General features: G+C 44.1%; 1 protein-coding gene across 40 annotated transcripts in view; it reads right to left on the reverse strand.

The window, feature by feature from the left end:
• NEB (nebulin) overlaps positions 1 to 22,540 on the reverse strand; it is a 124,647-nt gene that overhangs the window by 74,443 nt on the left and 27,664 nt on the right. For all 40 annotated transcript variants that reach the window (XM_075757338.1, XM_075757323.1, XM_075757322.1 and 37 more), the window contains exons 30-57: positions 22,207 to 22,311; positions 21,935 to 22,042; positions 21,248 to 21,559; positions 20,293 to 20,499; positions 18,654 to 18,758; positions 17,739 to 17,846; positions 15,880 to 16,191; positions 15,533 to 15,739; positions 14,971 to 15,075; positions 13,961 to 14,068; positions 12,837 to 13,148; positions 12,440 to 12,643; positions 11,876 to 11,980; positions 10,972 to 11,079; positions 10,280 to 10,591; positions 9,419 to 9,622; positions 8,964 to 9,068; positions 8,761 to 8,868; positions 7,242 to 7,553; positions 6,380 to 6,583; positions 5,925 to 6,029; positions 5,722 to 5,829; positions 4,203 to 4,514; positions 3,342 to 3,545; positions 2,887 to 2,991; positions 2,684 to 2,791; positions 1,165 to 1,476; positions 303 to 506 (exon numbers count right to left, since the gene is read on the reverse strand). In XM_075757338.1, coding sequence (XP_075613453.1) covers positions 303 to 506; positions 1,165 to 1,476; positions 2,684 to 2,791; positions 2,887 to 2,991; positions 3,342 to 3,545; positions 4,203 to 4,514; positions 5,722 to 5,829; positions 5,925 to 6,029; positions 6,380 to 6,583; positions 7,242 to 7,553; positions 8,761 to 8,868; positions 8,964 to 9,068; positions 9,419 to 9,622; positions 10,280 to 10,591; positions 10,972 to 11,079; positions 11,876 to 11,980; positions 12,440 to 12,643; positions 12,837 to 13,148; positions 13,961 to 14,068; positions 14,971 to 15,075; positions 15,533 to 15,739; positions 15,880 to 16,191; positions 17,739 to 17,846; positions 18,654 to 18,758; positions 20,293 to 20,499; positions 21,248 to 21,559; positions 21,935 to 22,042; positions 22,207 to 22,311 — 5,109 coding nt within the window. The remainder of the gene's footprint in view (positions 1 to 302; positions 507 to 1,164; positions 1,477 to 2,683; positions 2,792 to 2,886; positions 2,992 to 3,341; positions 3,546 to 4,202; positions 4,515 to 5,721; positions 5,830 to 5,924; positions 6,030 to 6,379; positions 6,584 to 7,241; positions 7,554 to 8,760; positions 8,869 to 8,963; positions 9,069 to 9,418; positions 9,623 to 10,279; positions 10,592 to 10,971; positions 11,080 to 11,875; positions 11,981 to 12,439; positions 12,644 to 12,836; positions 13,149 to 13,960; positions 14,069 to 14,970; positions 15,076 to 15,532; positions 15,740 to 15,879; positions 16,192 to 17,738; positions 17,847 to 18,653; positions 18,759 to 20,292; positions 20,500 to 21,247; positions 21,560 to 21,934; positions 22,043 to 22,206; positions 22,312 to 22,540) is intronic.

Genomic DNA, 22,540 nt, shown 5'->3' on the forward strand with positions numbered 1-22,540 from the left:
ACAAACTCAAGGAGCAAACTAGCTCAGCAAAATGAAGCAAGGGGCCTCTACTTTGCTCCGACTCAGGAACGCCTTTTCTCATCCCAAAACTTTCTGCTGCTTCACTCTTTGCTTTCCCACACTCCACCCAACTGCTGCTCCAACCACACAAAACAGAATTGGATCTAGAAGAAGCAACACAAATCCCCGACGCAAGAGGATGCAGTACCCCCCTTGCAAAACCCAGGCCCTGGAAGCAGAGAGCCCAGAGCCCCGGGAAATGCACTCATTTCCTTCAGGCTGCGCACACAAGGAAAGCTCACTTGGTTCATAATGTCGGAGTTGTGCTTTGCCAGAACCATAGGCATCGAGTCAGGAAGGCTCGTGAATTTGATGGTGTCCGGGTGCTGCCGATACTTCTTGTCACTCAGGATGAGGCCCGCCCTCTTATTCTTCTCATCGTCCAGGGAACCACTTGGGGACCAGCCAATGCCCCTCAGCCACAGGAGGTCGGACTTGTACACATTCTGGAAGGACACGCAAGGACACACAGCAGCTCAGCAACCTCCTTACTCTCCGCAACAACTCCTCCTACCAAGGGAAGCTCGGCCTACCAAAACACATTTCCCCCCGTCAACCTACCAGCCACCACAACAGTGACTCCCATTAGGCTCAGCTCCCCACAACCGGGCTCCCCGTGCCTACAGCCGCACAAGCAGGTGCCAAACAAGCCACAAACCCTCCCTTCCCCATCTTCTGAGTCTCCCCGGGAAAGACCTACCCCATTTGGCAATCTCCAGCTGCCAGGGCCGCAGGAGGAGCCTTATACCTCATCACCTAACGCTCCTCACACCATTCCCCACCGCACACATGCCCCGCCTTTGCCCATGTCGGTCCTCCACAAGAAAATACTTGACTCCGTTGCCCTTCCCCTGCCATACAGAACTCTAGCCACCTGCCACAACCCTCCCACATAATGCTCAAGGCAGGACAGGACTCTTCTGTGACCATAAACGATGACACCACGCAAACTTCATCCTTGCCCCTTCACAACACCAACTCCCAGCAAGCCAGAACGGACACAACACAGCCTCGTTCTCGCAGAATCGCCACACACTTATGCTCCCCACCACAGAACACAGGAGAGACTTCTGGCTTTCACACAGCCGGTAAGGAATAACTTACATCACTCTGAAGGTCGTACACTTTCCTGGCTTGCACAACATCGTTCTGGTCCGGCAGACAGGTCCACCGATGCAGAGAGTGCTTGTAATCAATGTCGCTCACCAACTCCTGACATTTCTTGGCCAACACGATCCCCAGCATGTCCACTGGGCTACTGAAGTGTGTCTTTGTCTTCTCAAAGGCTTTCTTGTACTCCCTGTCACTCTGGATCTTGGCTACGTGCATCGACCACATCATCTTCGGATCATCCTCTATGTTACGGGCTCCAATATGGTGGCCAAGCTGCTTGCGATAGCCTTCCTTATACTTGTACTGCAGGGTTAAAGAAGCTCAGTAAGTTTCAGACCAGCTCTTCTCCCTTCTGGCACTATTCTCTAGCCATGCCTGTGAACAAGCGCTTTGCTAACGGAGCCTGGCAAGATCGCCACGTGAAGAGGTGTCTAAGCGCAGCATATCCCTACTCCGTCCTACAATTCCATCCCACCCCACGCCTACGCTGGGCCACAGGAGGCGCACGGAGCCCCAGATGGCAACTCCAACCACACCAGCTCAGGAACCAGGAGCGATGCATGCCAGCTGACACGGTCTCCACACAACCTAAGCACCCCCACAGAGAGGCCAGCTCAGCAGCTGGGATGCAAAACTCGGGGAAAACCACCAGGCAGCTCCAGCAGGCAACCTGGGCCTCGTCCTGCACAGACCTGTCTGCCCTCACCCACACAGCCCACACCAGCTGACATGCGGCACTGCGCCACACTCGCCCGCACATTGATCAGGAGGCTTATTCTCCCAGCCCCGTGTCCGTCCTCATCTGCCAGCCTACAGCCACTAAGCCTGGGAAAGTCACAAGGGGCAACACGACACTTTTTTCCCCCACCTTTTACTGAAATCCCAAGTAAGACTGAGGAGAGATTGAACTCACCACCTTACAAGAGGGCAACAAACCTGAACTACAGAACCTCACATAAGAGACTACATTCAGCTCCTGCAGAGCTAAGCCCTAAAAAGATACTCTGGGGCACAGTAATGACTAGCCTACAGTGACGGGGCCTGTCCCCTGTCCAGACAGAAACAATAAACGCCTCGGTCGTAGCACAGCACTTGGTGTGGGTTTTCTTTCCTAACGTCCAGCTCTGCAGTGGACCCGCAACAATAAGGGCGTGCAGGTTGGCAGGACTGAGGGCAGCACACCACCTCAAAAATCCACTCTGTGGCACAAGGGGATGCACCCACAAGCCCAGGAGGGATGCTGCTTTGGATTGCATCCATCACACAGCTCCCAGCTACCCTCTCCACACTATCTACACATGCCCTAGCAACAATGCACGCCCATGACAAGAGCAGGGACAGCTACAGGCATTCCCTCCAGAAACAACACGTTTACGCACTAGCTGAATGGTAAAGACAGCTAAGAGCTGTGTTGCCTCCAGTCACCTAAGGTCGCAAACCCTGGGCTTCAACTACAACCACCTGGACGCTGCCCGAGAGGGTGTGCTGCCACGCGCGGCTGCATACTTACATCACTGGCAATATCTCGGGAAGCTTTAGCAGACTTGATAGGAATGGCATCAGCCCGCATGTCATAGCCCTTTTTCTTCTCTTCCTCCAGCGCAAGCTTGTACAGTTTCTGAAAGAAAAACAAGCATTGCTCTCAAGCATCACTTCTTCCTGGGCCACAGCAGTGTTCATGGATGGACACAGAACCCCACCTCAAACACCTACCTCGCTGAGGTTCGCTTGGTTCTGCTGGGCCAGCAAAATGCCAGGTGTATCCGGCATAATGTGAACACTGGTTTTATCCTTCTCCCAGGCTGATACGTACGAACGCTGAAAAAATTAGTGCAACGTGAAATAAGACCACGCGAGCGCCGGGCAACAAACTCAAGGAGCAAACTAGCTCAGCAAAATGAAGCAAGGGGCCTCTACTTTGCTCTGACTCAGGAACGCCTTTTCTCGTCCCAAAACTTTCTGCTGCTTCACTCTTTGCTTTCCCACACTCCACCCAACTGCTGCTCCAACCACACAAAACAGAATTGGATCTAGAAGAAGCAACACAAATCCCCGACGCAAGAGGATGCAGTACCCCCCTTGCAAAACCCAGGCCCTGGAAGCAGAGAGCCCAGAGCCCCGGGAAATGCACTCATTTCCTTCAGGCTGCGCACACAAGGAAAGCTCACTTGGTTCATAATGTCGGAGTTGTGCTTTGCCAGAACCATAGGCATCGAGTCAGGAAGGCTCGTGAATTTGATGGTGTCCGGGTGCTGCCGATACTTCTTGTCACTCAGGATGAGGCTCGCCCTCTTATTCTTCTCATCGTCCAGGGAACCACTTGGGGACCAGCCAATGCCCCTCAGCCACAGGAGGTCGGACTTGTACACATTCTGGAAGGACACGCAAGGACACACAGCAGCTCAGCAACCTCCTTACTCTCCACAACAACTCCTCCTACCAAGGGAAGCTCGGCCTACCAAAACACATTTCCCCCCGTCAACCTACCAGCCACCACAACAGTGACTCCCATTAAGCTCAGCTCCCCACAACCGGGCGCCCCGTGCCTACAGCCGCACAAGCAGGTGCCAAACAAGCCACAAACCCGCCCTCCCCATCTTCTGAGTCTCCCCGGGAAAGACCTACCCCATTTGGCAATCTCCAGCTGCCAGGGCCGCAGGAGGAGCCTTATACCTCATCACCTAACGCTCCTCACACCATTCCCCACCGCACACATGCCCTGCCTTTGCCCATGTCGGTCCTCCACAAGAAAATACTTGACTCCGTTGCCCTTCCCCTGCCATACAGAACTCTAGCCACCTGCCACAACCCTCCCACATAATGCTCAAGGCAGGACAGGACTCTTCTGTGACCATAAACGATGACACCACGCAAACTTCATCCTTGCCCCTTCACAACACCAACTCCCAGCAAGCCAGAACGGACACAACACAGCCTCGTTCTCGCAGAATCGCCACACACTTATGCTCCCCACCACAGAACACAGGAGAGACTTCTGGCTTTCACACAGCCGGTAAGGAATAACTTACATCACTCTGAAGGTCGTACACTTTCCTGGCTTGCACAACATCGTTCTGGTCCGGCAGACAGGTCCACCGATGCAGAGAGTGCTTGTAATCAATGTCGCTCACCAACTCCTGACATTTCTTGGCCAACACGATCCCCAGCATGTCCACTGGGCTACTGAAGTGTGTCTTTGTCTTCTCAAAGGCTTTCTTGTACTCCCTGTCACTCTGGATCTTGGCTACGTGCATCGACCACATCATCTTCGGATCATCCTCTATGTTACGGGCTCCAATATGGTGGCCAAGCTGCTTGCGATAGCCTTCCTTATACTTGTACTGCAGGGTTAAAGAAGCTCAGTAAGTTTCAGACCAGCTCTTCTCCCTTCTGGCACTATTCTCTAGCCCTGCCTGTGAACGAGCGCTTTGCTAACGGAGCCTGGCAAGATCGCCACGTGAAGAGGTGTCTAAGCGCAGCATATCCCTACTCCGTCCTACAATTCCATCCCACCCCACGCCTACGCTGGGCCACAGGAGGCGCACGGAGCCCCAGATGGCAACTCCAACCACACCAGCTCAGGAACCAGGAGCGATGCATGCCAGCTGACACGGTCTCCACACAACCTAAGCACCCCCACAGAGAGGCCAGCTCAGCAGCTGGGATGCAAAACTCGGGGAAAACCACCAGGCAGCTCCAGCAGGCAACCTGGGCCTCGTCCTGCACAGACCTGTCTGCCCTCACCCACACAGCCCACACCAGCTGACATGCGGCACTGCGCCACACTCGCCTGCACATTGATCAGGAGGCTTATTCTCCCAGCCCCGTGTCCGTCCTCATCTGCCAGCCTACAGCCACTAAGCCTGGGAAAGTCACAAGGGGCAACACGACACTTTTTTCCCCCACCTTTTACTGAAATCCCAAGTAAGACTGAGGAGAGATTGAACTCACCACCTTACAAGAGGGCAACAAACCTGAACTACAGAACCTCACATAAGAGACTACATTCAGCTCCTGCAGAGCTAAGCCCTAAAAAGATACTCTGGGGCACAGTAATGACTAGCCTACAGTGACGGGGCCTGTCCCCTGTCCAGACAGAAACAATAAACGCCTCGGTCGTAGCACAGCACTTGGTGTGGGTTTTCTTTCCTAACGTCCAGCTCTGCAGTGGACCCGCAACAATAAGGGCGTGCAGGTTGGCAGGACTGAGGGCAGCACACCACCTCAAAAATCCACTCTGTGGCACAAGGGGATGCACCCACAAGCCCAGGAGGGATGCTGCTTTGGATTGCATCCATCACACAGCTCCCAGCTACCCTCTCCACACTATCTACACATGCCCTAGCAACAATGCACGCCCATGACAAGAGCAGGGACAGCTACAGGCATTCCCTCCAGAAACAACACGTTTACGCACTAGCTGAATGGTAAAGACAGCTAAGAGCTGTGTTGCCTCCAGTCACCTAAGGTCGCAAACCCTGGGCTTCAACTACAACCACCTGGACGCTGCCCGAGAGGGTGTGCTGCCACGCGCGGCTGCATACTTACATCACTGGCAATATCTCGGGAAGCTTTAGCAGACTTGATAGGAATGGCATCAGCCCGCATGTCATAGCCCTTTTTCTTCTCTTCCTCCAGCGCAAGCTTGTACAGTTTCTGAAAGAAAAACAAGCATTGCTCTCAAGCATCACTTCTTCCTGGGCCACAGCAGTGTTCACGGATGGACACAGAACCCCACCTCAAACACCTACCTCGCTGAGGTTCGCTTGGTTCTGCTGGGCCAGCAAAATGCCAGGTGTATCCGGCATAATGTGAACACTGGTTTTATCCTTCTCCCAGGCTGATACGTACGAACGCTGAAAAAATTAGTGCAACGTGAAATAAGACCACGCGAGCGCCGGGCAACAAACTCAAGGAGCAAACTAGCTCAGCAAAATGAAGCAAGGGGCCTCTACTTTGCTCTGACTCAGGAACGCCTTTTCTCGTCCCAAAACTTTCTGCTGCTTCACTCTTTGCTTTCCCACACTCCACCCAACTGCTGCTCCAACCACACAAAACAGAATTGGATCTAGAAGAAGCAACACAAATCCCCGACGCAAGAGGATGCAGTACCCCCCTTGCAAAACCCAGGCCCTGGAAGCAGAGAGCCCAGAGCCCCGGGAAATGCACTCATTTCCTTCAGGCTGCGCACACAAGGAAAGCTCACTTGGTTCATAATGTCGGAGTTGTGCTTTGCCAGAACCATAGGCATCGAGTCAGGAAGGCTCGTGAATTTGATGGTGTCCGGGTGCTGCCGATACTTCTTGTCACTCAGGATGAGGCCCGCCCTCTTATTCTTCTCATCGTCCAGGGAACCACTTGGGGACCAGCCAATGCCCCTCAGCCACAGGAGGTCGGACTTGTACACATTCTGGAAGGACACGCAAGGACACACAGCAGCTCAGCAACCTCCTTACTCCCCGCAACAACTCCTCCTACCAAGGGAAGCTCGGCCTACCAAAACACATTTCCCCCCGTCAACCTACCAGCCACCACAACAGTGACTCCCATTAGGCTCAGCTCCCCACAACCGGGCTCCCCGTGCCTACAGCCGCACAAGCAGGTGCCAAACAAGCCACAAACCCGCCCTTCCCCATCTTCTGAGTCTCCCCGGGAAAGACCTACCCCATTTGGCAATCTCCAGCTGCCAGGGCCGCAGGAGGAGCCTTATACCTCATCACCTAACGCTCCTCACACCATTCCCCACCGCACACATGCCCCGCCTTTGCCCATGTCGGTCCTCCACAAGAAAATACTTGACTCCGTTGCCCTTCCCTTGCCATACAGAACTCTAGCCACCTGCCACAACCCTCCCACATAATGCTCAAGGCAGGACAGGACTCTTCTGTGACCATAAACGATGACACCACGCAAACTTCATCCTTGCCCCTTCACAACACCAACTCCCAGCAAGCCAGAACGGACACAACACAGCCTCGTTCTCGCAGAATCGCCACACACTTATGCTCCCCACCACAGAACACAGGAGAGACTTCTGGCTTTCACACAGCCGGTAAGGAATAACTTACATCACTCTGAAGGTCGTACACTTTCCTGGCTTGCACAACATCGTTCTGGTCCGGCAGACAGGTCCACCGATGCAGAGAGTGCTTGTAATCAATGTCGCTCACCAACTCCTGACATTTCTTGGCCAACACGATCCCCAGCATGTCCACTGGGCTACTGAAGTGTGTCTTTGTCTTCTCAAAGGCTTTCTTGTACTCCCTGTCACTCTGGATCTTGGCTACGTGCATCGACCACATCATCTTCGGATCATCCTCTATGTTACGGGCTCCAATATGGTGGCCAAGCTGCTTGCGATAGCCTTCCTTATACTTGTACTGCAGGGTTAAAGAAGCTCAGTAAGTTTCAGACCAGCTCTTCTCCCTTCTGGCACTATTCTCTAGCCATGCCTGTGAACAAGCGCTTTGCTAACGGAGCCTGGCAAGATCGCCACGTGAAGAGGTGTCTAAGCGCAGCATATCCCTACTCCGTCCTACAATTCCATCCCACCCCACGCCTACGCTGGGCCACAGGAGGCGCACGGAGCCCCAGATGGCAACTCCAACCACACCAGCTCAGGAACCAGGAGCGATGCATGCCAGCTGACACGGTCTCCACACAACCTAAGCACCCCCACAGAGAGGCCAGCTCAGCAGCTGGGATGCAAAACTCGGGGAAAACCACCAGGCAGCTCCAGCAGGCAACCTGGGCCTCGTCCTGCACAGACCTGTCTGCCCTCACCCACACAGCCCACACCAGCTGACATGCGGCACTGCGCCACACTCGCCTGCACATTGATCAGGAGGCTTATTCTCCCAGCCCCGTGTCCGTCCTCATCTGCCAGCCTACAGCCACTAAGCCTGGGAAAGTCACAAGGGGCAACACGACACTTTTTTCCCCCACCTTTTACTGAAATCCCAAGTAAGACTGAGGAGAGATTGAACTCACCACCTTACAAGAGGGCAACAAACCTGAACTACAGAACCTCACATAAGAGACTACATTCAGCTCCTGCAGAGCTAAGCCCTAAAAAGATACTCTGGGGCACAGTAATGACTAGCCTACAGTGACGGGGCCTGTCCCCTGTCCAGACAGAAACAATAAACGCCTCGGTCGTAGCACAGCACTTGGTGTGGGTTTTCTTTCCTAACGTCCAGCTCCGCAGTGTACCCGCAACAATAAGGGCGTGCAGGTTGGCAGGACTGAGGGCAGCACACCACCTCAAAAATCCACTCTGTGGCACAAGGGGATGCACCCACAAGCCCAGGAGGGATGCTGCTTTGGATTGCATCCATCACACAGCTCCCAGCTACCCTCTCCACACTATCTACACATGCCCTAGCAACAATGCACGCCCATGACAAGAGCAGGGACAGCTACAGGCATTCCCTCCAGAAACAACACGTTTACGCACTAGCTGAATGGTAAAGACAGCTAAGAGCTGTGTTGCCTCCAGTCACCTAAGGTCGCAAACCCTGGGCTTCAACTACAACCACCTGGACGCTGCCCGAGAGGGTGTGCTGCCACGCGCGGCTGCATACTTACATCACTGGCAATATCTCGGGAAGCTTTAGCAGACTTGATAGGAATGGCATCAGCCCGCATGTCATAGCCCTTTTTCTTCTCTTCCTCCAGCGCAAGCTTGTACAGTTTCTGAAAGAAAAACAAGCATTGCTCTCAAGCATCACTTCTTCCTGGGCCACAGCAGTGTTCACGGATGGACACAGAACCCCACCTCAAACACCTACCTCGCTGAGGTTCGCTTGGTTCTGCTGGGCCAGCAAAATGCCAGGTGTATCCGGCATAATGTGAACACTGGTTTTATCCTTCTCCCAGGCTGATACGTACGAACGCTGAAAAAATTAGTGCAACGTGAAATAAGACCACGCGAGCGCCGGGCAACAAACTCAAGGAGCAAACTAGCTCAGCAAAATGAAGCAAGGGGCCTCTACTTTGCTCTGACTCAGGAACGCCTTTTCTCGTCCCAAAACTTTCTGCTGCTTCACTCTTTGCTTTCCCACACTCCACCCAACTGCTGCTCCAACCACACAAAACAGAATTGGATCTAGAAGAAGCAACACAAATCCCCGACGCAAGAGGATGCAGTACCCCCCTTGCAAAACCCAGGCCCTGGAAGCAGAGAGCCCAGAGCCCCGGGAAATGCACTCATTTCCTTCAGGCTGCGCACACAAGGAAAGCTCACTTGGTTCATAATGTCGGAGTTGTGCTTTGCCAGAACCATAGGCATCGAGTCAGGAAGGCTCGTGAATTTGATGGTGTCCGGGTGCTGCCGATACTTCTTGTCACTCAGGATGAGGCTCGCCCTCTTATTCTTCTCATCGTCCAGGGAACCACTTGGGGACCAGCCAATGCCCCTCAGCCACAGGAGGTCGGACTTGTACACATTCTGGAAGGACACGCAAGGACACACAGCAGCTCAGCAACCTCCTTACTCTCCGCAACAACTCCTCCTACCAAGGGAAGCTCGGCCTACCAAAACACATTTCCCCCCGTCAACCTACCAGCCGCCACAACAGTGACTCCCATTAGGCTCAGCTCCCCACAACCGGGCGCCCCGTGCCTACAGCCGCACAAGCAGGTGCCAAACAAGCCACAAACCCGCCCTCCCCATCTTCTGAGTCTCCCCGGGAAAGACCTACCCCATTTGGCAATCTCCAGCTGCCAGGGCCGCAGGAGGAGCCTTATACCTCATCACCTAACGCTCCTCACACCATTCCCCACCGCACACATGCCCCGCCTTTGCCCATGTCGGTCCTCCACAAGAAAATACTTGACTCCGTTGCCCTTCCCCTGCCATACAGAACTCTAGCCACCTGCCACAACCCTCCCACATAATGCTCAAGGCAGGACAGGACTCTTCTGTGACCATAAACGATGACACCACGCAAACTTCATCCTTGCCCCTTCACAACACCAACTCCCAGCAAGCCAGAACGGACACAACACAGCCTCGTTCTCGCAGAATCGCCACACACTTATGCTCCCCACCACAGAACACAGGAGAGACTTCTGGCTTTCACACAGCCGGTAAGGAATAACTTACATCACTCTGAAGGTCGTACACTTTCCTGGCTTGCACAACATCGTTCTGGTCCGGCAGACAGGTCCACCGATGCAGAGAGTGCTTGTAATCAATGTCGCTCACCAACTCCTGACATTTCTTGGCCAACACGATCCCCAGCATGTCCACTGGGCTACTGAAGTGTGTCTTTGTCTTCTCAAAGGCTTTCTTGTACTCCCTGTCACTCTGGATCTTGGCTACGTGCATCGACCACATCATCTTCGGATCATCCTCTATGTTACGGGCTCCAATATGGTGGCCAAGCTGCTTTCGGTATGCAGTTTTGTATTGATACTAATTGAATACATAAACAATAATTATCATCTCTTTTCCAGCTGCAATTTGAATTTCTCTGTTGTTAATAGAGTGAATAAAACTTTCATATATTATGTATTTTGGGTTTTTTGAGTATTTTTCCAAAATTTTTGGTGCTTTTATTGCATGTCCAGAAGATATTAGCTGATTTTTTTTATAGTTATATACTATCACATTGTAAATTATTATATTTAGTTGTAATTAACCTTACAGCATTAAGAATTATACAACCTCTGGGGAGGGCAGTAATAGAAGACTGTTAAAATTTTAGACTTCTCCTCTTTTGTAATAAAAATCATTTTTATCCAAAAGTGTGTAACAGCTCTGTGCCCCACCATTATTTAGTCTCTAAGACTTACTTCACTAGCTATGTCTCTGGATGCTTTTGCTGACTTGAGGGGTATAGCATCAGGAGGAAGATCGTAGCCTTTTCTCTTCAGCTCTTCATATCCTAACTTGTAATGTTTCTGTTGGAGAAGGATTCAAAGTAATTATTGCATATAAAGCTCTCTAGAGAGTTTTTCCAGTACTACAACTTTCCTCCTCTGATTATTGAAAATAAAGTATGAGATTCCAAACAGTTTCATTCATGAAATTATACTCCATAGCTTGCTTTTAACAATGCACATTTTGTAACTGGTTATATAGAATATTTAAAAATTACTATCTCTGTGTTTTCTGATTAACTCGTTCAAGATCAAAATTTTCTTTACTTAACATATTAGTCTCAAAGATTCAGAGTCTTCTACAGAGGTGAATAATACAACCCCATGATTCCCTACACCCAATTTCAATTTCAATTTTTGTGTTCTTGAGTTCTTTTTATAGAGCTGCTAACATTTCTTTGCCTTTGCAAGCAGTCTATATTTGTTCCATTATAAGCAGGAATTTTATGTAAATTACATAATCCTATGTAACTCTAAAGAGGCAATTGAATATAATCAGACATCTTAATAGGAATGACAGACTTACTAAAAAGTACTGAACACGTATGTACAATGTTAATATGATCAGAAGGGATGAAAGAGAAGACTGCTAACTTGTGTTGAATATTTTCTTGGTATTTTTTATATTCTAGCAACTCCCACTTTATATTTTAGCAATTCCATTTGGGCTTCCCAGTGCATAACAAATTTCACAGGAAAAGATCACAGGTGTGCTTACAGCTGTTAGAATTGCAGAATTACTCTGCTACATTTTAAACTAAAGCCACAACAGGTAATTCCAAATTCCATAAAAGAAACATTGTAAAGACACACTTACATCACTTGTGTTAATTAAGTTTGACTTAGCCAGCAAAATTTCAGGAGTATCAGGCATAATGTGAACCTGAGTCTTGTCCTTGTCCCAAGCTTCTCTATACAGTATCTGAAGAGAGACACACAAAAAAATACCTTGTCTGATAAAAGGCTCGCATGCATAGCAGTAAATTCAGTTTACCTTTTCTCCACAATAGCAAAGAGGTACTATGCAAGCATGAGCAATGCAAACAATGCAAGATATTAAAGTCAAATAATACAATGACTTCTTACTCAAATACCACTTTTTTTTCTACTTTACATCTAGGAAATGTCAAGGAAACAGTGTTATGACAATACATTTACATACTACACAGTAAAGGGTCTTATTTGCAGTTATTACTGAATAATACAGCACTGAAGACTTTAATCTTCTGAGCAAGGCATAGTACTTGACAACTGAGCAGTAAGGCACCAATCGTAAACATCTGATATTTGTATATTTTAAGCATATGTTCTGATATGGAGATCTTTTTAACAAATGTATTCATCTATTGAATCACATGTTCCGTCTCTAGAGGCAACTTACATCACTTCTGTTTTTGGCATTAGATTTTGCTAAAACGATATCCATGGCATCTGGGATACTTGTGAACTTAATGGTATCTGGGTGCTGCCGGTACTTCTTTTCACTCAGTATTTCAGAAGCTTTCTTGTTCTTTTCAGATTCCAAAGATCCCAAAGGACTCCACCCAAGGCCTCTGAGCCATTGCAGATCTGATTTATACACATTCTGTTAAGGAAAATAATCAAAACCATAGTGGATTATTTCCCTGTTCATTTGCCAAACCCTATCAAAAGGCTAACTGGTATTTTAGCTTCAATCTGATCTATACTGACATCAGAAGAGAGTTATTAAAGCTACTTTACAATAAGCAGTAAGTATCTTACAAAAAAAATAATTATTAAATCCAGAGGAACCTTACATCACTCTGTAGTTCATAGACTCTCTTTGCCTGGGTGACATCATTCTGGTCTGGCAGACAAGTCCAGCGGTGTAGCATCTGTTTGTAGTCTATATCACTAACCAGTTCCTGACATTTCTTAGCCAGAAGGAAGCCTAGCATATCCACAGGCATATTAAACTTTGTCTTCCATTTTTCAAAATCTTTCTTGTACTCCCTCTCACTCTGCATCTTAGCTACTTGCATAGACCACAACATCTTAGGATCATCCTGTAGGCTGCGGAATCCGATGTGATGTCCCTGCTGCTTGCGGTAACCTTCTTTGTACTTGTACTAGAATTATAAAGGTTGCATTACTAAAATTCCAATAAGAAACAGACAATGGTAAAATATATAAGCAAAATATCAATATATTCACTCAGTTCAATGTTTCTCATTACCAATGAAATGAGCAACTTGTTATGGCACCTCATGTAAAGATTTAGTAGCCCCTTGATTAATGTGCATCACTTGGTGTCAGTGAATGCTCTCCCTGGGAATAGAGTCCCTGGAGAGGACGAGTGCATGGCTATAATGGTCTCCTGTGCCATCTGAGTCCTACAGTCACACTGTTCAGAACTCCCAAAGGCTGACACACCAAAATATTTTGATGAATAAAATAATCAGCAATGAAAAATGCAGATGCTTAAGCATTTTAAATATTTCCTAAAGATTAATAAAATCTCTTCCATAAATGCAAGGAGTTGTACTGATATCCAGTTATGACAACAGCAATACATGTGTCGGCACATCTATTTCAGAGCTGTAAAGAGGATTTCTCAGTCTAGGCACTGGGAGCAGCTAATTGGACCAAATCTGCTGCTGCTCTGAAAATGTAAAATCCAAAAGAGCAGACAACTCCTAACTTTGTATGACGAGGCACTTCATGGATGGACCACAATCTCTGGAATTGCCAAGATGGCAGAGCAACCCTTATTAAATTATTTTCTTCACTGACAGAAAAGATCAGGAAAGAGTTTTGTCAGTAATTTTGCTTTTTACTCCAAGTCACACCTTAGCAGAGAGGCGTATCTTGGTCTAGTGTGACTATAGGTTATAGCAACTAGACAAAGTGTATGTCATATTGAATTAGACATGTTGCTTACATCACTTGCAATGTCCCTTGAAGCTTTGGCAGCTTTGACTGAAATGGCTTCAGGTGTGAGGTCATAGCCTTTCTTTATCATTTCCTCCCAGCCAAGCTTGTATAGTTTCTAAAATTGAAAACAGTATTAATTAAAAAGTCTTAGTAATACATATGTCACCTTCTATTTTTATATGCTAATGATCCATATTACCAAATTCTGGTCACCTCAAAGGCTTCAGTTATAAGAGAAGGGCTACTAGAATGGGAACTGAGAAATGGGAAGCTGATAAGCAAGGAACACAAGTCTTTCAAGTCTTAGGCTAGTGACTAAATAGCTTTTCTTTACTGCAGCAGCTTCCTACTGTAGCTTATCTTGGGGATTTGAAACATATCTGGGGAATTTGAAATATATACCTCCGTGATAACTGAAAGCTTTTCAACTGGTGTAAGAAAATTCTAATTAATAAGGCTGTAATGTAGCCATTTAATAGCCAATTCAGTCTGTGCACAGTTGATTTTAAGTACAAGCACTTGCAAGTCAAAGATTTTCCCCTGAGCAATCACGCAAAGCAAAACCCAAGTATTTTATACTGGCACAATCGTCACTTTCTCATATTTAAAAGCTGACAGAAAAGTTAGAATCACTGCATGTATTTCTTTTGCCATATGTTAAGTTAAAAATATGAACACAATGAACTTGTAATTTTACAGTAAGGACTTTTACATGATTTATTTCTATGGTAAGCATAGAGTGTGGACTATGCACATCCAGATTTAAAAAATAGGACTTATATTTTCCATATATTATAATGTAATTTAGGCTGTTACTTTGCTAGCCTGAAGATGGTACTTATTGCTACTCTGAAAATATTACTCACATAAAAATTCTTGCCTCTGTTCGAAATCCCGCATTCTGTTTATTCTAACTTATACAAATTAATTACTTATTTTGAAATGGGAGATACCTTTAAATTTGAAGAAAGTAGGTATTAATGTAAAATGTAATAGGAAGTATTAAAAAAACTCTACCTGACTGTAGTTCGCCTTGTTCTGTTTTGCCTGTAGAATATCTGGTGTATCAGGCATCACATGAACCTGAGTTTTATCCTTCTCCCAAGCTTGAGTATAAGCATGCTATTGAAAAAAGTAACATCAGATATGTTAATATAAATTATAAAGGCTGGCTTTTTCGATATGGATACAGACAGGTAAAAAGATGAAGGTGTTGACTTAAATCTATTTTACTATGTAATGACCTAATCCAGAATCAGCTGAATTAGGATCCAGTCTTGCTTCTAATGAAGTCCAACTACCAAGATTTTCAGGGCCAATAATTCTATACAAGAACGAGAAGAAGAAAAGTTGGAAAGGTAGCAAGGAGTAAAATGAGAAAAGATTTATTTAATCAATGCTATTTATCAGTAACTGAGGATTTCATCAACAAAAAAAATGAAAATAGGGGAACCTGTAAGTGACAGTTGCTTTTCCCAGGGAAACACTGCTACATAAAGGTGGTGACAGAGACTTACAGACTGTTGATTGAGATGGATTATATGTAAAAGTTTGCCTAATTTTGCCTATAAATACTCACTTTGTTCATTATATTTGCATTCTGCTTTGCAAGGACCATGTCCATGGCATCATTCTGTTTTGTAAAGGGGAACATGCTGGGATGCTGGCGATATTTCTGATCACTTGCAATTTCTGTGGCTTTCTTAGATTTCTCCACATCCAGAGAACCAACAGGACTCCAACCGATACCTCTGAACCACTCCTTGTAGTCCTGCTTGTACTCATTCTGCCAAACAGAACACAGAGGAAAGTTTTACAATTTACAAATGGCTTAAATAATTCTGTTGCTTCCAAAACACAGCCATAATGAAAAAAAAACAGCACAAAAAGTCACAGCTGTGAATGACAAAGAAAACAGAAACTTACGTCACTTTGTATCTGATTCATGTTTCTGTACAGTTCTAAACTCATTGCATCTGGTAGAAGCATATATTGGTGAATCAGTCGCTTGTAGTTAGTATTGGTTACACGATCTTGTGCCTCCTTAGCTGCCACAATGCTGAGTGTATCAGAAGGCGTTTGGTAATGGGTCTTGCTCATCTCATAAGCTTTCTTGTATTCACGATCAGACTGCATCTTAGCCACTTGCATATAATGGACAAGTTTGGGATCATCCTGCAGGCTGCGGAAGCCTACAAGTTTGCCCTTGTCTTGTTCATAACCTGATTTGTATTTATACTGTAAAGTGAACAGAGACAGAGACTTTAATTCTATTTCATTTGTTTAATAAGAAATATCTATCTTGTAAGGAAAAAAAACCTCAAACTTAGATTAAAGTAAGATTTTTATTTTGTTAAGAAAACATCACAAAGCGTATAGAGGTGGTGGCTTTATCCACCTACTCAGGGTGTACTCTAAAGCAAAACAGATGTCTATTGTCCCTCTTAAAAGCAGTACATTTAGAATACTTCCTTACATTCTCTTTATTGTAAGAAATTTTCTTACAATAGTTTATTCTGCTCCTGCATAAGGTTCAATGTAACCTGAGGTTCAATTGCTTTCTAATCTCATTACAAATGACACAATGAAAATATGAAACACATTCACAGAAAGCCAGAGGCAAAGGAACACATAAGGCCTGGTTTGCTGAAGACAGTTCTTTGGAAAAAGTGCACTTTTTATTCTTTCACACTATAGTGTAGAGATAGCCATATTAGCTCTAAGAGGAGCTATCGCAAACAGTAGAACCAAGGTACATTAACTGACACAGTTCTCTGTTACTATTTCTATCCTGCTTCCAATATTTGGCTTAGGTAACTATTTTTGTGGTAGTCTGCACCATACTTAGCATACTTGAGTTCATATCTAAAGACTAACCATACAATCAGATCTCTAATCATCACTTCCAATAGGTTCACTTGTTCAAATAGTTACAAAATTCAAGACACTTCCCAAGACCTTTTGCATTTTTTCGCTTAATAAAACCAGTAGTTCAAATTCTTAACCCTTCCTCAATCTCTAATCAACTCTGGACAATGAACTACACAGACCAAGTATCAATTCCTTTTTCCTTCACTGCTTACTGCCTGGAGAGAACTCAGAATGGAAGTATCCTCCCCTCAGACTTAGAGCAGTGGCAGAGCAAACTGACTTTGCATTGGCTCCAACATCCCCTATGTTGTCCAAAAAAAAAGAAAAAAAAAAAAAAAAAAAAAAAAAAAAGGTGGGCTAAATAACATGTCTTTAGGCCCTAACTTCACCCCCCTCTCAGGCTGGATTTGCCCCTGCCACAGCAAATCCCTCATCACTGATACACAAAGAATTTCAGAATGGTCCTGATTCCAGAAGCTTGTATTCTCTGCACCAAGAAATTTAATGGGACTTTCACCAAAGGAACAAAGATAAATGTACCACAGCAGCAGAAATAATTTAAGTCCATATCTGGTTTTTTTCAAGTATTTCTAAGAATGATCTCTGAACATTCTGTCTAAACTACAAATATACAGCATACATTTATAAAGTATCCAAGCACCATCACATTCAGGAATGAACCGCCCTTTTGTTTTTTTGTAAAAGTCCCTCATATATCTCCTTACCTTTCTAATGAAGAAATTGTTCTTTAACCCCACTAGAAAATGTATTAGAATATGTATCAAATATGTCAGAATTATTTACAAGCAAAAGAATAAAGAGACTTCATATAATTGGCATATACAATTGAACTGTGTCAAAAATGAATGTTTTATAATATCTGAAATGGATCATTTTTTCTTTTAAGGACTTACATCACTAGCAATATCCCTAGAAGCTTTGGCAGCTTTAATAGGGATAGCATCAGCTCTGAGATCATATCCTTTCTTCCTAGATTCTTCAAATGAAAGTCTGTACATTTTCTGTGAAAAGAAAGAAAAGAAACATCCTTTAAGAAAGCAAAACACTCCCCTCTTTCTTAAATAAAAGTATTCATTTTGTAACTTGAAACAGAGTCTATTTATATGTTTAACACTCCTTAAACAGTTGTTTAAGGTACTCAGGCATACAGAGAGATGAATTATCCTTCAAAATGAACGCCAATCCTAGTATTCATACATCAATGCAGCTGAACTGCACTATAATCAGTAACAATAATCTATAACAAAGGAGCAAGAAATTGCATTTGTTTCCCACATGCACAAACCATGGTGAAAAGTTACATCTGTAAGGATGTTAGCTTTTAAAAAAACGAGATAAATATGTCTATTTCTGTGCACAATTACAAACAATACTTTCTTTAGTACTTGCAGATTCAACTGGCTACTGAAAAACTGTCTATAGTATCATCTGTTACCGAAAGAATAGGTTCAATCTGCAAGAAAGAATTTTGAATCCAGTACAAAACTTTGTGCATGGGGAAATAAAGTAATAAATACAGTAATAAACATGGATAGTACTCAAACTCTACTATTTGTTAGTAACTATTATATCTTAATGACCTACATGAACACTTCATAGTCTGACTATAAAGACTATGGCTTTTTCTCGGCAACTTTTGGTATTTAATTTTGGGGAAGGAAGCAGGAAAAAGGAAAATTAATGGCTTTTTGTGAAATTACTACAAGTTGGCAAAGTGAGAATTAGGGAGACTTTCGTATCCTACCATCTCACTTATCCCTAATAAAAAAAAAAAAGAGCATTGTCTTAGTCTTACAAACAGTACTCACATCACTTAAATTAAATGCATTAGCTTTTGCTAAAGCAATCTGTGGGATATCTGGTGTGATATGAACTTTCTTTTTGTCTTCTTCCCATGCTTGTTTGTACTTGTGCTGGAAGGATAGAAAAACAAGAGATGTCAACATAAGCAAAAAAATAAATAAAACAATTTAAAGGAATATTTGCAATTCGAAATATAAACTTTCTTTACAATGATGCAACTACTAACATGGTAGGAAGATTTGTCTTTTTATTTTAGCATTTAAAAGCAGTGTGAATCTGGAATAGCTCTTAATTGTGTGAGGCCAAAATAAAAGTGGAAGAAATACCGATCTTGCTAGAGTATTTTATTGCTTGCCTCTTGCCCAGCAGCGTATTCAAGCACATGCAACAGCAGAAAACAATAGGTTTCAAAATGTACTGGGTCTGGCTGGGATGGAGTCAATCTTCTTCATAGCAGCTCAAACGGTGCTGTGGTTTAGGTCCGTGACTAAAATAATGCTGACAGCACACTGATGTTTTAGCTGTTGCTGAACAGTGTTTGCACAGTATCAAGGCCTTCTCTGTTTCTCTCTGCCCCCGTAGTGAATAGACTGGGGGGTGTGCAAGAGGTTGGGAGGGAACATAACCAGGCAGATGACTCAACTAACCAAAGACACACTGCATGCCATATAACGTCATGCTCAGCAAATAAAAAAGGAGAGGAGGGGGTTTAGGGAGGTTCGACGTCATGTGCTCAGGAACTGGATGGGCATCAGTCTACCCATGGGAGGTGGTGAGTGATTGCTTTCCATCACTTGTTTTGTTTTCTTTTTCTCTTCTCCCACTTCTCCTTTGCTTATTAAACATTTTTTATCTTGACCCACAAGTTTTCTTGCTCGTACTCTGCCTTTCTTTTTCCCCCATCCCACCGGGGTGGCAGGGAAGAAGTGAGCATATGGCTGTGTGGTGCTTAACTGCCTACCGGCTTAACCCACAACTCAAAGTCAAGTCAGAATGTATAAAAACCAAATTGTTAGAGGTGGAAGATTATTAGTTTATCTCCTGGAAAAAGAGTATCAGCCGAGAGAGGTAATAGAGCTTTACTTAGAGGAAACAGAGATAAGGAAATTGCGCATGATATTCCAATGGTCCCTGTAACTGCAACACACATGAACTCTAGACATTTCTAAAGAACTCCAATGGATTACATCAGTTCAGCAGAAGAATCAGAAAATAAATAGCTCATTATAAAAGCATTCACATCATGCAGCAATTTCATATTAATGTAACAGGCATCAGATGAAACAGACTATATATTTAAAAGTCTACATCCTATTTCCAAAAGGGATCACTCCACTATTTTTAGCCCTTAGATTTAAACTGCTAAAAGTCTATAATCAGTTATCTTGGGTAAATTTTATTAATAAAATGTGACCCCTAAGTCTGTATTTATACATATTTCTTAGAAATATTAGGGTCATGCTTTGCTTTCAGGTATATCAAAGGTCTATTAAGATGAAACACAATCACAGTCAAGCATATTCATTAGCTGCCAAGATTGATGATTTCCAAAGCTATGCATCCAATAAGATTGACTATTACATCAGGTATAGTTTTTTTAATACTTCTGCAAACTTAAATGAATGTTGATGAATGCTTCCTTACCTCATCCATGATTTTAGCATTATTTAAAGCTAAGACCATGTTCATGGAATCCATAGGAACAGAATACTTCAACTTGTCTGGGTGCTGGCGATACTTCTTTTCACTAACAATTTCCATTGCTTTTTTGTTTTTCTCAGCTTCCAGGGAGCCCAGTGGCATCCACCCAACACCCTTCATACTTTCATCATATTCTGCTCTGTACTGGTTCTGGAGGTAGAAAGAAAAGAAAATAATCAGATGCATGAAAAAGTCTGTAAATCATGACACTTCCTTCTGTGTTTAATGAATGATTTTGAATGCACTTATTCTAGAAAGGTGCAAACTGTATCAAGATGCATTCAAAGTCTATTTAGAAACACGTTTGTTACAGTGGTGCCTGTATTTTTTTACTCCACCTTTTATACAACATTCAAATCCTCCTTACGATATATACAGATTGCTCACATGAGATTTCATGCTAAGGCCCTCTTGAAGAAGGGGAATATCTTGAACCACTATACTGAGAAAAAAAAGCTCTCTAAAGGTTAAACATCCCAGAAACTCTGAGAATATAGCTACTTAGCTGCTTTCCCCTTCTTCTGAAAAGCTAGCTTTTTGGAAGTACAAGAAAAAACTATTAATGAAAAGGGAAGCTTTTCCTGTCTTGGCCTGCACACACCTATTGCTCCCGAAAAGCCTGATGGAACGTGTAAGCAGTAAATATCCATTGTACTTTAAACATAAAATTACTTATTTCTTAGCCCAAATTCTTTAGCAGTAAGTTTAATTTAATATTTCAGAGTCTCAGAAAAATACAATGGCTATCATTGCTGAAGGTCTCATTTAATTTACTACATTTTAGTATAGAACTGAATTAATTTCACTAAGAAAATAGTACGACTTATCTTACAGTATGCTTTCATAAACTAAGCATCATTGTATTTGCAACGCAAATGTTGAAGAATCTCTCACTTACATTACTTTGTATCTGCATCATGTTTTTGGCTAATTCAAGACTCATAGCATCAGGTAAAACATTGTAGGTATGGATCAAGTTTTTGTAGTTTGCATTTGTAGCCACTTCCTGTGCTTTCTTGGCTGCCACGACACTGACCATGTCAACCGGAGTATGGAAATTAGTCTTTGCCTTCTCATAATCTTTTCTGTATTCACGATCAGATTGCATTTTAGCCACCTGCATGAAGTGTACCAGCTTGGGGTCATCTTCAAGGCTGCGGAACCCAATATGTTTTCCTTTCTCTTTTTCGTAGGCTAGTTTGTATTTATACTGACAGCAGGGAAGAGAAAGAACAGCAAAAACTTAAATCAAAAAAATGTACCATTAAGCTCAATTTTACCTCTGAAAACACAGAAAATATTTGCTCTTTTTCATCACGAGATCTCAGGTTTAGTCATTTAAACATACTCAGTCTTACAAAATGGTCCATGAAGCTCAGCAGCTTGCTGAACAAAGAGCAAAAAAGGACAATTCAGTGTTATTCCACTGGAGAGCAAGTACTGCAAAGGTTTATCCCAAGCATGTAATTGAAACCTAGACAACTCAAGATGCTTGAAAAAACACATTTGCACATAACAGAGCACTTTGAAAACATTCTGACTGTCTTTGTAGCTACTCTGGGTAGTATTGCGCAATTAAACTTACATCACTTGCAATGTCTCTGGAGGCTTTGGCTGCTTTTATTGGAATAGCATCTGGCTGCATGTCATAACCTTTCTTCTTTTCTTCCTCCCATCCAGCTTTGTAAAGTTTCTAATTTAAAATGTAAAAGACAACAGGTACTCTTATGATGAAGGCAGAACTACTGAAGTACCCTACCTCTAAATTTAAATATTTTCAAAAAAGACACAAAAATTACATCAGTTTTTGATCTATGCAACAGACACTGAATGCCCACTGTGAGCATGGTAACTCACATTACTCATGGTGATCTGGTTCACTCTAGACTGCAGAATTTCTGGAGTATCTGGCATAACGTGAATGCTGGTCTTCTCTTTGTTCCATTTATCGGTGTAGAGCCTCTGCAATTACAGAGTAATATTCAGCATTGAAAAGGCATTGCACTCATAAGGGCTTGCTTTTGTTTTGCTCATTTGGAATAAATAATATTTTACAGTACAATAAAGTTCCATAAGCACTACAAATAATCTTCACAAATATAAGTGCCTAGTGGCAATATCATATTCCTCCTCTTTCTTTAGTACTTTATATGAGAAATTTGGTATGTCTTGATAACTAATAAATATAGAA

This window comes from Balearica regulorum, chromosome 6 (genome assembly GCF_011004875.1).
Source record: "Balearica regulorum gibbericeps isolate bBalReg1 chromosome 6, bBalReg1.pri, whole genome shotgun sequence".
NCBI lineage: Eukaryota > Metazoa > Chordata > Aves > Gruiformes > Gruidae > Balearica > Balearica regulorum.